The 15,228-nt window shown below is 46.1% G+C and overlaps 4 protein-coding genes across 4 annotated transcripts; 2 read left to right on the top strand and 2 right to left on the bottom strand.

The window, feature by feature from the left end:
- Positions 1-449: 449 nt before the first annotated feature.
- BC939DRAFT_397031 (armadillo-type protein) lies at positions 450-5,034 on the top strand (the record flags this gene model as incomplete). Its single annotated transcript, XM_051552329.1, has 11 exons — positions 450-518; positions 1,076-1,158; positions 1,368-1,424; positions 1,549-1,664; positions 1,759-2,130; positions 2,246-2,442; positions 2,536-3,208; positions 3,260-3,770; positions 3,843-4,399; positions 4,502-4,634; positions 4,719-5,034. 11 exons carry the CDS (start codon positions 450-452, stop codon positions 5,032-5,034), a joined length of 3,084 nt encoding a protein of 1,027 aa, XP_051412348.1.
- Positions 5,035-5,903: 869 nt separating this feature from the next.
- BC939DRAFT_155060 (guanine nucleotide binding protein, alpha subunit) lies at positions 5,904-9,455 on the bottom strand. Its single transcript, XM_051550249.1, has 6 exons — positions 9,085-9,455; positions 7,717-8,128; positions 7,479-7,607; positions 7,312-7,356; positions 6,377-6,722; positions 5,904-6,089 (listed from the first exon to the last, which is right to left on the bottom strand). The coding sequence occupies exons 1-6, from the start codon at positions 9,344-9,346 to the stop codon at positions 6,006-6,008; spliced, it is 1,278 nt and encodes a 425-aa protein (XP_051412347.1). The 5' UTR covers positions 9,347-9,455; the 3' UTR covers positions 5,904-6,005.
- A 3,028-nt stretch (positions 9,456-12,483) lies between these two features.
- On the top strand, positions 12,484-13,365 carry BC939DRAFT_476952 (camp-regulated phosphoprotein/endosulfine conserved region-domain-containing protein; the record flags this gene model as incomplete). Its single annotated transcript, XM_051558633.1, has 3 exons — positions 12,484-12,555; positions 12,689-12,775; positions 13,135-13,365. The coding sequence occupies 3 exons, from the start codon at positions 12,484-12,486 to the stop codon at positions 13,363-13,365; spliced, it is 390 nt and encodes a 129-aa protein (XP_051412346.1).
- Positions 13,063-14,093, bottom strand: BC939DRAFT_155031 (uncharacterized protein). Its single transcript, XM_051550248.1, has one exon. It carries the CDS (start codon positions 13,945-13,947, stop codon positions 13,438-13,440), a length of 510 nt encoding a protein of 169 aa, XP_051412345.1. The 5' UTR covers positions 13,948-14,093; the 3' UTR covers positions 13,063-13,437.
- Positions 14,094-15,228: the final 1,135 nt, after the last annotated feature.

Genomic DNA, 15,228 nt, shown 5'->3' with positions numbered 1-15,228 from the left:
CGTTTTTTTTTCATTGTAGAAATGAATTGGGGAAGCCAATCGATCCGCTTGCTTGCCCTGCAATGCACAAATAGACAAGTAAAAACAAAAACAATTTTTTGGTTCATGGGCCAAAGAGAGATCGTCCCCCCTTCCCTTATTTGCCACCACTTCACCATTGACTATTCTTCTTTTTATTCTTCTCTCTTCTTCCTTTCTTTTCGTTATTCTGCTTTGTTCTCTTTCCCTTGTTCGTTTGCTTTCTTTCCCTCAGTTTCCTCCTTCTTCTTGCTTCTGTTCTTAATCTAAAAAAACTAACCATCCTTTAGTTCTTCGTTCCACTTGTATCATTTCACCTTTCTATCCTAATTCCTTCCCAATCTCTCAATTGACCTTACCTCAGCTATTTCAGCGACAAATCAGATTCAACTCAACCGATCCGCACTACTACGCTCTAGTCAGATCGACAAATGGACCACATCGAACAGGCCGTTGCTTGCGCGCTCAGCCCCACGGCGGACCTGGCCTTGAAGCAGCAGGTGCGTTCCCTTTGTCTTTGCATAATATGCTGTGCTTCACTCCGTATTCTCAGGACAACTACAAACGTAGTCCATACTGGATAAACATACGGCTCAACGAACCGCTGATGCAGAGGATGATGCTATTCGACTACTTGCAACAACTGGACTTGATCAGGAGGCTGAATAAACAGGAGTAGGAACCAAGACTGGAGATCGCTAAATTGTAGATCATTGCAGCATTGATCTCAGGCATTCTTTAAGCTATGACGTTCAGTTTGGCTCCTTTCGCCACATCCACCTGAAAGCGCCACCTCAACATGCTACCTCTCTTGATCTCGATGAACGCATGGAGACGGTTGCAGCTGAAGAACAAGCGTTCGTATTGTTCGGTATCTTCGACGCCACCATGTCATCATACGCTACGTTACAGAGCGAGTTTGTACCACACGAATTTGATCGTCTGAGCTGAGGAAAGAGGGGCCCTTTTCAGTGGACATAGACTTGTACATTCTCTGCTTGAAAAACTTGAAAGAACAGACAAAGCTGATGTTTTTGCTGTTATACGGTTCTTATAGGCCACCCAATACTGCGAACAGGTCAAGGCTTCTCCTGACGGATGGCAATCGTGCCTGGCATTGTACATTCGGGAGCCCAAGAGGTATTTTTTGTTGTCCTTGGCTTTATCGCTCTCGCAAACCAGTTGCTCTCCTGCTCCAATCAAGTTGCCTGATTTCGCTACTTGTTCGCGTCTTTATTATTGAAGGTCGCGTGGTGTGTGATAAAGGCTACTCGTCTCTGATACCATTAAACGCAGTTTCCCCCGTTGCACTAACATAAGTATTAACATTGTCTTTGACGCGCGATTAGTACGCCAGAAACCCGGCTCTTTTGCCTACAGGTGGTGGAGGAAGTTCTTACGGCGAGGTAATACGTGGTCTCTGGTGCTGTTCTGCAAGACAGCAAATCGACTACGCCACCTTGAACGAAATGAATCATCAAGACTCATCTTTGTCCCGCAACCCCTTTCTTGCACGTCTTCATGCACTAGGTCCAATACACTGGACGAATCACGACTGAACTACTTTCGACAGACATTCATGGAGTATATTCAGCGCGAATTTGTGAACGGCGGCTTGGACAACACCTTGAGTTCAGAACCCTCATGTATGTATAACGAATATCTTGATCCGCTCTGCATAGGATGCTATGGATCCATGGCCAGCACACTTACACACACCCCTGCTTCCTTTTCAATTAGATCTCAAAAACAAATTTGCGCATGCTGTTGCGCTTCTATTCCGCCAAACATATCTCAAATCATGGACTACGTTCTTTTCGGACATGCTCGCTCTTATTACCCCTCTGCCTCAGTCCTCAGGGAAATCGAACATGAAGATGGTTGATCTTTTTCTCAGGATTTTGATGTCTATCGACGAGGAAGTTGTCAACACTCTCACCTCTCGCATCAGCTCAAGGGAAGAAAACACTTTGAACATCAACATCAAAGACCGCATGAGAGAGCAGGATATCCCCACCCTCGCCAACGCCTGGTATGAATTGCTGACGGAATACAAGGAACGCAGTCTGGATTTTGCAGAGATGCTGCTTCGTATTGTTGGAGTTTATGTCGGTACGTCTTACCGCACATTGCACTATTATTTACGGACGTCGAGACAGGCATATAAATACACTCATAGGTGGAAATTGACCGGGACCGATTCTTTGTGTCGTTTTTCTTGCTTTAGCTTGGATCGATATCTCTCTTATAGTCAATGAGCGATTTGTCTCTCTGATCTACAGCTTCCTATTGACCACATCGATCCGAAACGCAGCGGCAGATTGCTTGACGGATATTGTAAAGAAGGGAATGAAACCTCTGGACAAGCTGCAACTTATCAGCATTCTTGGGATCGTGGATGTATTGCAGCAGATCGACCTTTCTGTAAGTTATTCCTCAGGAAATCTGTGTTCGTATATGCATTGTCAATACTATGTCTTTTTTGACCAATGGACTCTACTCTTGCGCACTTGCTAGTCAGATTCCGATTTCCGTGAGAGGGTTGCTAGGTTGGTCAATAACCTCGGCCTTCAGCTGTGCCAGATTTGGCAGGATACTAACCCTCAGGCCAGCTCAAATTACCCTCCCACCGCCAACCCTACCGCCTACACCCATATTTCACACCTCGTGCCCATCCTCCTTCAGTTCTTGAAAGATGAAGACGACAACGTGTCCGAGGCTGTCTTTGGATTCTTGCGCGAGACCCTCAACATTTTCAAAACAATCAAAAAGGCGACCGGATCCCTACCCCAGGAACAGAAAGTACTCATGCGTCAGATCTTGGAGTCGATCGTATTGAAGATGAAGTATGGGGAGGACATGGAGTGGGTCTGTGTTGCCATTGCGGGAGGCTCAGAATCGGTTGGCACGATCGGCGAAGACTCCATTGATGATGAGGAGATGCTCAACTTCTTGGAGCTTCGTCGGGAATTGAAACGATTCTATGACCAGATTGCAACGCTCTCAGCCAGTTTAACGACAAACTTTCTGCACTCTGCCGTTACTACCACACTTACGACATTTGTGAATGAGAAAGCAGCAGGCTCCGCGGGATCATCAGATTGGAGGGACTTGGAGCTCGCCCTTTACTTACTCTACCTTTATGGAGAGGCCATCAAGGGCGTTCCCCAGTTCGCAGTTGTTTCCCCGAGTGTCGGCGCCAATGGAGGAAAGATTGTCCATCCAGTTCCTCCTGCGGGAGCACCTTTGACTCCCTTAGGAGAATGTCTTTTCGAGATGTGCAAGAGTGGTGTTTCAGCGTATCCCCATCCTTCTGTCTCCGCAAACTTTTTCGAGATCGCTTGCCGCTACTCCAATTTCTTCGAGATCCGCCCAGATTGTATCCCTGATGTACTGGAGGCATTTGTCGACGCTCGCGGACTTCACCATCCCATCTCTGCCAACCGCACCCGTGCCTGGTATCTGTTCTGGCGCTTCACCAAAGATCTTAAGTTCAAGCTGTCGCCCTATGTACAGACGGTCTTGACTAGTATTCAGGATGTCTTGACCGTTGAGGCGTCGCTTCCTCCGATGTTGTCGCCTGGTTTTGATTTATCGACGTACAAGGATCAGGTTTTTGAGACCAAGATTTATCTTTTTGAGGCTGTTGGACTTTTGATCTCTCAAGACTCTATACCCGCTCAGCAACAGTTTGAGTATCTATCCGTGGTTGTCAACCCATTCCTGACCGTGATCCAGAAGAGTTTGGAAGCGTGCGGAGCAATTCAGCAGAGCTCGAATGGAACTATTGGCGGAGCAGCAGGCGTCGGAGCAGGATCGCCCAGACACCAGGACCTCGAGCTTGTTTGGACATTGCATCATCGCTTGATGGCTTTGGGAAGCATCGCTAAAGGATTTCCAGACGTCTTGAATATCAAGAAAGCAGCTCCAAACGCTCCTACAGCAGTATCAGGAGGGCCATGCGCACAAATCTTCAAGCAGGTGGCCGAGATTACGCTCGTGGCATTGGAGACACTTTCAAGGTTCGAGGTGATCCGATCTGCAGCGCGGTTTACGTTTGGTCGATTGATCAACTGCCTAGGCCAAGACGTACAGCCCTATTTGCCCACCCTGATTACGGGCCTGTTGCAGGAATGTTCGGTCATGGAGCTGGTTGAGTTTTTGCCATTCATGGGTCAGGTCGCGCACAAATTTAAGGCGACAATCATGTCGATTTTGAATGGACTCTTGTTCCCGTTAGTACAAAAAGTGTTCTTTTTCCTGAACCAGGTCCCCAGCGGCACTGATGAGGCTATGGCGTTGGTTGAGCTGCGTAAGAGCTATTTGGCTTTCTTGATGGGCTTATTCTCGTCAGAACTTGAAAATGTCCTTATCACAGCAGGTATGATTACTTAAGACAAATTTGTTTGAAGTACTCAATCATGAGCAAAGTGATGAGGTAGCCATTAATCGCTATTTTACTTTTTTGTTGCACATATTGTAGGAAATGGGCAGCACCTCAGCTTGATTCTTCAAAGCGTTCTTCACTATGCACAGGACATGTCAGATGTCCCTGTTAGCAGGATGGCCTTTGGCATTTTACTCAAGGCTGTCAACACTTGGGGAAGTCAGAGCGAGTCATTAGCAGGGGCGATCACTACAAACGCAGCTAACGGGAACGAGAGCACGGCGAATGGATCGACGGGGACAGAAAGTGGTAGAAAGCTGGAGGCTCCAGGGTTCTATCAATTCATGTACGAGCACATTCTCAGGGTTACGTTCGAGGTGCCTATGAAGCCAAACTTTGATCTCCAGGATGGACAGTCTATGCTGGTACTCGGAGAGATTGCAGGATTGCAGAAGGCGATGGTGATGAAGCAGGGAGATGTATTCTTGACGTATTTGAGCCAAGTGTATCTGCCCTCGATCAACTGCCCTACGGAACTGGCACAAGAGTACATTCAGGCACTGCAGCAATTGGACGCTAAGAACTTTAAGAAGTATTTCCAGGTAAGAAGGTCCGATTGCGTGCAGTGAATTCGTCATAGCCTTACCTGTATACTCATGCGTTCGTGAGATTATTTTTTTACAATTTAGGCCTTTATCCAAAAGTCGAGGTCATGAGACCATGCAGGATTCAGATCCAAGCATGAATAGTTGCAGCGTCAAATACATCGAACAATGTCTGCACACAACCTATCCATCCCACGTCGAGCAACTGTATGCTAATGTAGTCCGCCCAAATTTAGGGCGCACAAAATAACTCATCTCAAATCACACTCTACCCACTCACTCACACGCACACATTCACAGAACCAAAGACCGCCCCTCTCCTCAGAGTAGACACTAAATAACGCCAAAGAAAACAAAGAACACATTCAGTTGAGCATTCAATGTGATGATGATAATTACAACGATTGCACGCTTTATTATGTATGTATATATCTGTTTGAACGTCGCAGGTTGCTCAAACAATCGCCTCTGGCGCTGCAATAAAAAAATAAAAAAGTAAATGTGGATATCTTACAGATGCAAAAAAAAATAAAAACGATATAAAAGAAAAGGACGTAGAATACTAAAATAGCGTCATAAATTGAGTAGAGTTTTTTTTTGTTCTGGTGAAAAGGCGACTATGTTCGTTACCGACTCAACTTGAACAAGTACACCAAGATGAGATATAATAATTTTTTTTTGTTTTTTTTACGGTCAGATCGTTTTACCGGCATGTTGAAATAGAAAAAGAAAACAGAAAAAGAACCCAGTCGCGACTTTTTGGCGTCATGCGTACGTGCATTTCGTCCCATTTTGTGTAGATGCAAAGCGTGTTTTCCGTCCACCTTTCCTGTATCCCTGTATTCTTTCTTTCCTTTCTGTTCGGTTTCCTTCACGTTACTGTTATTTCTATTGTTGCCTTCTTTTGTTTTTTGTGTGTCCGATTGCTTTTGCTGGTTCGTCAATTGGCTGGTTGATCCGATAGGTTCCAGTCGTTTTTGAGTGGTACCGGTCCTCTACAAGAGTCCAGAGCTTCGGAGATTCAAGCGCTGGACGATTGCGTTCACAGCCACGACGATGACTCTCATCTGATTCGTATCCTATTTCGTTATTGTTTTTTTGAATACCGAAGGAGAGATAAAATACCAGTGTTTAGTTGCGGATCAAATTATTTCGATACAGAAGTAAAAAAAGAAAAGAAAAGCCGACGATTTGCTCCCCCGAAAGAAAAAAATGTGAGCTCCACAACAAAACCTGAAAAAGAATTTCATGGTGGGACAAACCACGTGTAGTTTTGCGTTGTGTCACCACAAGTCGAAACCCAATTCCATTCCACAATCAAAAGAAAAAGATACAAAGACAATTCCTTTCTTGGAACAACACTTACGGTTGCATGTGTGAAATGGGTATAGACCTGCTTGGCCGTATCCTTGCACTGTTGCAGGAACCGCTGCTGGAAGTACAAGGTCGTGTTCATATAGTCATTTGGTCCCCGATAGTCTGGGAAATATGTGCTGACCAACGATCCGGCATCGAGTTTTTGTTGAAAGATATCAATCTTGTTCAGGAACAACAAAAATGAAGTCATCTCGAACAGCTTGTGGTTCGCAATCGAGTTGAACAGCGACATACACTCCTCTAACCGGTTCAGACGCTCATCGTCCTCGCACGGCTGATCGTATGCAGACAAGGCCACCATGAAGATGATAGCGTTGACGTCATCAAAGTACGGTCTAAAGCAGCGGCGAACGTGGGAGGAACAAGAGAAAGAAAGAATTAGTACGAGAGCCCAACATAAAGAAGAACCAATTCAAAAAGAAAAAAATTGGCCCTAGTAGTCTATTGTTTCGCCCGACACTTTAGTGTTATTGACTGGGATCTCCCGCCGCGGCTGTAATTTTACTTTTTTTTCTTCCATTCCAACCTTCTGTTTGATGCTCCCGATTACACCAATCAGGCCCTGCAGTGGATCTCCTTGTTTGATCCCATTAAGCTCTGTTTCGGGCTGCGGGTAGAGATGCGGGTAGAGATGCGGGTAGAGTATGCGGGCTGACGTGTGCATGCATTGGTTTTGTTTTTTTTCCACGTTGCCGCTGAACTAGAAGATAGTCTGCTTCTTTCTCTGGTGTAGGTTTTTTTTTTCTTTTTTGGGTTTCCTGTCCCTGCGTCCAAATGATGCATTCCAAACATATTGTATTCCACTCAGAAGTCGCCATATTGTATACAGCAACAACGTACACAAACACACGCCACTGTGTTCCGTATGCTTGTCTGCATATCTGGAAGGTCATGAGGTTTCGAGGGAAATAAATAACGACTTACGCCCAATATTTTCGTAATGATTTTTGACCGCCCACATCGAAGATCCTATTGCGTTTGCGGGAATTGTGAAAAAAGGCGTTGGTCAGTTACTCCAAAAGCTGTTTGTGGTCGACAACATTCAGATCAATTGAACGGATCAGGAAACTGTAAAAATTGTGCTTTCATACTTGTATGTAACCCCATCAATGTTGAAAAGATGTTCAGAAACAGCCAGCGTCCTGACGCGCGCCTGCAAAATGTCGTCGTCCGTAGGCACATAGTTCAGATCTGCAATCCGATCTACAGAATCCAAGAAACTAATTGAACGAGGGGAAAGGAATGTTGAGTGAATACAATATAAATACTGCATTATACCGTTTCGCCACTCTCTGACTCCGCATGCATGCCATGGACGGTAATCCTTACTATTTTGCTGAATCCTGAAGATTAAGATTCGTGACAGTTCTGTAAGTCTCCTGAATTCCGCCGTCGGCCCACAATGCCTTGATCGCGGGCACCATCTCCAAAAACATATCCGTCTCAGCCTTCGCATCTGTGATCTTGCGAGGGATCGCCGGGTTGGTGAAGCCTATGGACGTGATCGAGTAGCGCTTCAATGTGGTCTCCAGTCGCATCACCGTCTCCAGATGAGCAATGTTTTCGGCATGCTCCAGTGGAATGTTGGTCCGTTGGAGGCCGTATGAGAGTGCCTGGATGGCCTTCATCGTATTCAAGTGCACTACCCTCCTGTACGTCTGGCGTTCCGCATCCAGACCCTTGCGACCGTACAGCAATTTAAGCTGCTTAAGCACCGTCGTCTTTCCCGTTTCAGAAGGACCTATCGAAAGAGCAGTTAGATATTAGATTATAACAGATATGTTAGATCTCTGATTTACAGGATGATCAGCATCTTCTCCTAACGCGTGATCCCTCCACCTTCCCGTTTTCTAAATGCTGTTTCTCTCTCTCTCTTTCTCTCTCTCTTTCTACCAGCACGCAGTGTAAGGTTCGACCTATCCAATTAAGTTTCCCTTGTTCGATACCGTATCTGAATTCACTCAGTCACTCAGAGCAAAATAACCGAATATAACAACGCCGCTAAGTAATCCGTCATTCAAATCATAGCCATGCTCCGCTCCCTTCCCCCCCCCCCCCCCCCCCCCCCCATGACTTTGAGCTCTTCAAAGAACGAGAGGGATAAGTAGTAAAAATACCGCGTGGCGCGGCCACCCAGGGCCAAGGGAAAAAATGAAAAGGTTTACACAATGGAATGGCAAGAGATTGTACTCCTTCGTTCAAATGGTACAAAAAAAAGCATGCCATGCAACATGACAGCGAGCGTGCATCAAAACAAAACGGCTGTACATCAACAGTAAAGCAGAGGGTAGGATGATCATGAGCGGTATGGTCTCATTCCATGCATGTTTCCATGGCCAGAGAACGAACGCTCTGTTGCGATATGCAATTCAGTTGACCTGGTCTCAATTAAGCCCACAAGCCCCTCTTCTCCCCCCATTCACCCCTGCGATGTTTAATCAACCACGTTTTGATATGCATACTTTTGTGTCGGACAAAACGCCAGGGGTCATGGGAGGAGTGAGCGGATGGTCAATTAAGGCGAGAAGGGTGGGATGCAGGGGTGGGAAGGATGCAACTGCTCTTCTTTACCACAGCAGCATACGACGATGATAAGAAAATTTCATCCAGTAGTTGCGTTTACTTCACACCAAAAGAAAAAATAGGGCCTCGAGATAGGGATCACAAATGAAGATCGGCCCTGGAATGGAAACTTACCAAGGATCAGTAGTTTCGCGCCTCGTTCTTTTTGAAGGCGCTCCTTATCTGCGCGGAGCGACTTGTCAATGGCATCGTTGACAGCCTTGGCCTTCTTCTGCTCTGAGCGACTGATCGCAGCAGGTGCGCTCGGGGATTGTGTTGCACCGGTAGAATGAGATCCTGTGGCAGATTGTGATGAACTGGCGGTTGTGCTATGGGATGAGACTCCTGACGGTGTTGTTCCCGATGCGCTCCCTCCTGTTCCTGATGTGGGCTCCATATCCTATGGAAGTTTCAATATGATGGCTGCGTTGAAGTAAAGCGAATTGAGCGCGAGTGGTGGTGTTTTCCTTGAGCGTGAGATTGGTTGCGAGTACTGTCGATGAATGGCTTGATAGAGATGGTAAAGTTGAAATGGAGGACGTGTGAGTATGAAGGAGATGAGTGGAAGTTGAATGAGAGAGATGAGAGATGAATGGTATAAAAAAAAAAAAAAAAGGCGAAGGTACCGGGAGGAGGATGTTTGTGGAGAAGAATGAATACAAAGAGAGACCAGCGGACTATGTATAATTTACTCGCACGTTTTTTTTCTATTCAGTCGGCTTCCATTTTCTGCCACCCTTTTTGTGCTCAAACGTCGGCCTTCAAATCAATGAACCCTCAGTGCCTGTATCTGTGTCTGCTGCACGTCCTGCACATTCTGCAAAAGGTGCATCCCGTCCGTGCTAGTCTCGGTCAGCCTTTTTGCGCTCCCGAAGTTCCCATCCCCATGCACCCATGCAATGCCTAACCTCCTCTGACGCATCGATGGCCGACAGCTCAGCAGCATGAATTAACAAAGGGGAAGAAAAAAAAAGCGCGAACATGAGAAAAAAAGAAGGGAGAGAGATCTGCATGCTTCCCATCTTAGTCAACCTTAAAAAACGGCTCGAAGGGAAGGAAAAGTGAATGAAAGAAAAGAGAAGGGAAAGTATAACACCCATTATGGTGTTTTTTAACTCCTTTGAACACTCATCAACTCTATTCTGGTAGGGATCGTCTTTGCATTTTTCCTTTCCTGAACCTGTACCTGAAATATATAAAAAATATTCCTCCAACCGTTGCGGTCAGTCCTCACCTCGTCATGGCCCGAACTCAGGAGCTATCTATCACATTACTAACCCGACCTTACATCATGCTCGATGCAGTCTTTTACCCGTTTTATCCGGGCCGCTTCTCTACTGAAATGAGGATAGGTGCCGTAACATACAACAACTTACCTTGGACGGGACCAATTGGGTTGATCACAGGACGTGGGCTTGAACAGAGTTAAAGAAAGTTTTTTTTTTTTACAAATGCAAGTGCGAACAAAACACCGGAGAGGAAACTTTAAGAACGACCGTATCCACGAGAGAACCGAAAAAAGTAAAAAAAAAAAATGCCCGAGAAACCGAGTTGGGTAGCCAATGGACCGGGGACAAACGAGACTACAGGAGGTAGACCCAATAGAACTGCGCTGCGCCGTAGATTGGTGCAAGGGAGGAAGTCGACAGAAACAAACGTTACGATGTTGAATGGAGGCTGTAAAGGGATGAAGAAGAACAAAAAAAAGGGAGGGAACAAAGATAGATGTCGTGTTTGTTTCTTGACTTGACCGATGTGAGAAAAGAAAAAATTCACTTTTGTCGTTTGCTTCTGCTCTACTTCCTTTTGCTCTACTTCCTTTTTGCTAGAGCTGTGCATGCAGGGAAAAAAGGGCTGCAGCCTAGACATTAAAAATGAGAAATGAAAACAAAGCCTATCTGCTTGCGTTGTTTGTGTAGATGCAAGCTTGTTCGCCCTCATCCGATCTCTCGCTCTCGCGCTCTCACTGTTCCTGTTGGATGGACAATTCGTCTCATGACCATGTTATAATCGCTGCATCGACAGCTCTTTTATTTCTTTATGGTTCGTTCCAATCTTCATTATCATCGTCATCTAACTGTCTGCGCCTTAATGTGAAGATGAAAAGCAGTAGATGGACAATGGCTCGTACACGGGCAGCGGACAAAAATAAGGAGCAAATGGACTTTATGGATGATACTGTACGTAGCCATTAATTTCTCTGCTTACTTGCTGTTGTCAAGGTGTCTCCTCGAACTTAGCATGAAGTTCAGATCATGAAACTAGATAGATGGATTGGATGGGCTGGTGGCTACTGGCCCATAGAGGCGAGTGAAATCCTTGAAGACACCCGAATGGCTCAGTTGTATTAAGTCGTTCATAATTCCTTTTCCTTGGGCTAGCATCAAATGGTAGATAGATGGCCACGGAGACAAGCAACTCAATCTCAGAGAGCAAAATTATATCGTGCGAGCCTAGACAATGATTCGATTTTCCTCTTCCATGCTTTTTTTATTTTATTTTTTCTCGGGCCCTCGGTTAACTATGCTTGCGCCGTGGATTGTTAGATGGATATTCCTGGCCGAAATAGATCCGTTGAGGCCAACATTCATCTAACCAATTCGTCGCTGCGTATATGTTGTGTGTTCAATACCAGTACCCTCTTTATTGTGCAGTCTTTTGTGGAGAAATTCTGTAACAACAAATATACACACAAAAAATGCGTACTATAAGATGAGAGACTAGGATCGGGTCCTGCTCGCTTTCAAAAAATACTGGCTGGTCAGATATGCACGGTGATACTGCTGAACTTGCTCGTCATCATAAGAGAGGTCGAGTACACAGACAAACAGATAAACCCTCCCCTTTCAATAATTTTTCTGTATCCACATGTCCATGCTCCCAAACACACACAGAGAAAATGCTTTGGCGACATGTGTACAGTGAACTATTTTCAAGGTGCAGGAGGATGAAGATGAGGAAAGTTGGACTGGATATCAAGAAAGTGGTAGCCTTCCTATGCTCTATGGAAGGTTAGAATGCGACATTACACCTTTCGACCGGCGGGTGCTAATGCCTCTTAGGCAGTCTATGCATGGGCAAAGCGACTCAATCGAACGAGCGAGCTAGTACTAAAATAAGGAAACGTTGCAAGGTTGACAGAAGCGAAAAAAGGGGTGTTCATTGGGCCATTGAGCCATTGAGGCATGGATTGGTAACTGCAAGGTGGCATGTTGGTGGATGTTGCGGATATATGGGCAGGGATTAGGGGATGGACTAAGGATGGTGAAGGAGACAAGGGAAAGGCGAGGTGATAGGACGTTGCAGTCGGGCATGTTGGCAAGTGTGGGGTACTTTTTTTACACTTTTATTTTTGGTGGCAACCGTCCTGATGGTCCTGAACTTCTTTCTCTTTCCTTTTCTTTTCTTCCTTTCCTTCCTCCTCCCACTCCCGTTCATTCCTTCACACCTGCATTCGAATCTACTGAGCACATTCCTCAAACACTTCTCGCCCATAAGCTCTCACCAACAACAACTCATACTCTCTCATTCACAATGAGCTCTCCTTTGAACCCATCCCACAGTTCCGGTGGCACTGCAACAGAACACAACTTCAGCCCCGCTCAGGTACCGCAACAACATCTGAATCGAGCAATTGAACAATTGGAAGGCTAGGGAGAGGGGCTCGCTCCGCTTATCTTCCCGGTTTTTCTCATCGTGCGTCGCGTTGCTTACACTCTCTTGCATTTTATAACCCTAGACCTTGACCGAACAAGAGCAGAAACTGCAACGGCTATACGGCAACAGACTCCCAACAGCAAAGGGCCTCTTGGGGCAGAAATTAAAGGTAATGTCCTGTAGTCGATTGTCCGAATATCTTCTCGGCACTACAATCGGCCCACGCTCAATTGCCTATTATAGTGACCGCTTCCTTTCTTGTGCTATTGTTATCTCGCCGTCGACGATAAAGGCCAGGCGCGCGCCGTCAATGGCATTCCGGCTTGATCGTTTGGCGCATCGCTGGGCGTGCCTGATCCTCGCTAATTATTCCTTAAACTGAAACAGCGCAGACGGGCTCGACTGTTTCGACATAACAGGAACAGAAGAGAAAGAAATGATGATGCGACGGAATACCAGGCTTTATTTTTAACCCAGCCATTTTTTTCAATTGCCCCATGTTTGTCCTGATTGTACAAATATGTATAGGAGCGCAAATATTTTGATTCTGGGGACTACGCGTTGTCCAAGGCTGGAAAGACAACTGCACCCGTGGGATCACAGCACCCTCAACCGGAGAATATCCCCCATTCTACTCCAGCGACAGTGAACCAGCTCCACAACCACGGATCACCGCCCGTCAAGGAGAGTTCGCTGATGCATGAGGCAGAGTCAGCACCAGAGAGCAACAACAATACCAGCGCACAGCCGAACGTCTGAGAGATATAGTTCACAAAGCGCGCGCACACATACACACTTACATACACACAGACGCACATATACATTCACAAATTAACGACAACATAATGACAGTCTGTTGTACCAGCGCGAACGATGGAAAGATGAAATGGAAAACGTGAGAGGAAGTGGGTGGTAGCGGATGAAGGACAGCGACAGAGGACAAGGAGCAATTCGCAATAGTCTATCAAGCATGGGCCACCCGATGCACACACACACGGACACCCACGCAGACACATATACATATACATACACAACACACGGATAGTTCAATAAATCTTCCCGGGGTCCGAACACGTCTATTTTCTTTCTATGCTGCGTTTTGTATGGAGAACGCGACTCCGTGCTGTTTGAGGCACTCGTCGACGAATCATTCCCTTCCTCAGGCCCATCACTCCCTCGACTAACACATAAAGGCGATAGAGCAAGAGAAATGAGGGAGACAGAAAATAAAAGGGGGACACGCTCCCTTTTTGGCTTCTGGATGCTGAAGTTGTGTTGTACTGCAGCCCTTGGTACATAACAATTGGGCAAATGAGTAAAAGGTTTGCTTTTTACGTTCATTTAGATAGCGCTCAGATCGCCTCTACCCACAAACTCACAGAACTAAAAGAAAAGGAGGCTAAAACAGCGTGAGAGTCTGCATTCCAGTGGGTCGCATGACGCCTTGTTGACTAGGCGCTAGCAGGCCAACAGGATGTGGTTGCGTTGATACGCCTGTGCTCGGTCTTTTTTCTCTCTTGTGAGCATGTGTATGCGTGTTTTTTTTTTTTTTTTTTTTTTGGCAACCCCCTATGATGCATGTACACGCTGAAGCGTAAAATTAAGAAGTGCGCGCGCCTTTTTTTTTTTTTTACCTTCATGGTCTTTATGCAAAAAGAAAAACACATGACCATAAGGCGAACGGACGCGTCCTTTTTTCTTTTAGGGTTTGGGCAATGACAAATCAGGGGAGGGGCATGGTACCTGAAGGTTCGCATAACGATAGGCCTGCGGAGGTAACTTGCTTGTTTTTATTTCCTCGACGGGCGATATGGTCCTCAAATGAACTTTGGTTTTTTTGGTTTTTTTGTTGCCCTGACCGTACGCGTTATCTCATTCGACATGAACAACAGTTCTGTGAGTGGAGGATGATCAGGCGACAAAACAGCGATAACGGATGCATCTAGATTTCTCTAGACATGCGGGACAAGGCCCACACACTCGACGTGCTCTGCGTCTGGAGGGCCGCCGCGCTCGACATTGCAGTAAGAGAGACAGCAGGTTCCTCCTGTCATTACGACCGAGGGCAATGAAAACTCTAGGCGGTGAAGAAATCGTTTTTTGGATACGGGGGTGATCATCGTTGCTGCAGAAAAAAATGCGCTGGGGCCTCAATTAGAATGGTCCTTCTCGAATGGATCCCTCCCCCCCCCCCTTTTCAGCAGCTCCTCCTGACCTTGAAGCGACAGCAACCAATTCGCGTTCAGATTGCCGTCGTCCGTTGTTAGTTTTTTTTTTTTTTTTTTTATTTCATTATTCTTCTCAAACCCTTAGGTAGCTATTTTTAAGTGTATCAAACCGATCCTTGGCTCTTGCTGAAACCGCTGCTGTTGCCGTTAGTAAGTCTTTCCAATTCATGTCCTTATCCGACCACGACCCTCTCGATGGCGATCTCACTACCTTTAATTTCCCTTCCACTCCTTTGCGCCAGTCCCCGAAGACCGCCCTTCTCGGTGTAATATTCACCCAATACCGTTTTGAACTCGTTATTCCTCTACTTTTAGTAGCTTGACTACTGGACTTCAGAACCGACTCGAACAGCTCATATCCTTGAACTGGCCCTTGGGGAAACTCATCCGTCGT

Source organism: Gamsiella multidivaricata (assembly GCF_025024155.1).
Source record: "Gamsiella multidivaricata strain RSA 2152 chromosome Unknown BC939scaffold_31, whole genome shotgun sequence".
In the NCBI taxonomy this organism is placed as follows: Eukaryota; Fungi; Mortierellomycota; class Mortierellomycetes; order Mortierellales; family Mortierellaceae; genus Gamsiella; species Gamsiella multidivaricata.
Note: the sequence above shows the minus strand (reverse complement) of the source record. Positions and strands in the feature narration are given on the sequence as shown.

What these genes read in the sequence shown, in the direction of transcription:
- BC939DRAFT_155031 (XM_051550248.1), bottom strand. Translation starts at nt 13,947, where the DNA reads ATGAACGTAAAAAGCAAACCTTTTACTCATTTGCCCAATTGTTATGTA.
- BC939DRAFT_155060 (XM_051550249.1), bottom strand. Translation starts at nt 9,346, where the DNA reads ATGGAGCCCACATCAGGAACAGGAGGGAGCGCATCGGGAACAACACCG. An exon ending in CTTCAGGATTCAGCAAAATA is followed by an intron (nt 7,608 to 7,716) that starts GTAAGGATTACC and finishes TCGTTCAATTAG; the next exon opens with TTTCTTGGATTCTGTAGATC. An exon ending in CCCATTTCACACATGCAACC is followed by an intron (nt 6,090 to 6,376) that starts GTAAGTGTTGTT and finishes ATAACGAAATAG; the next exon opens with GATACGAATCAGATGAGAGT.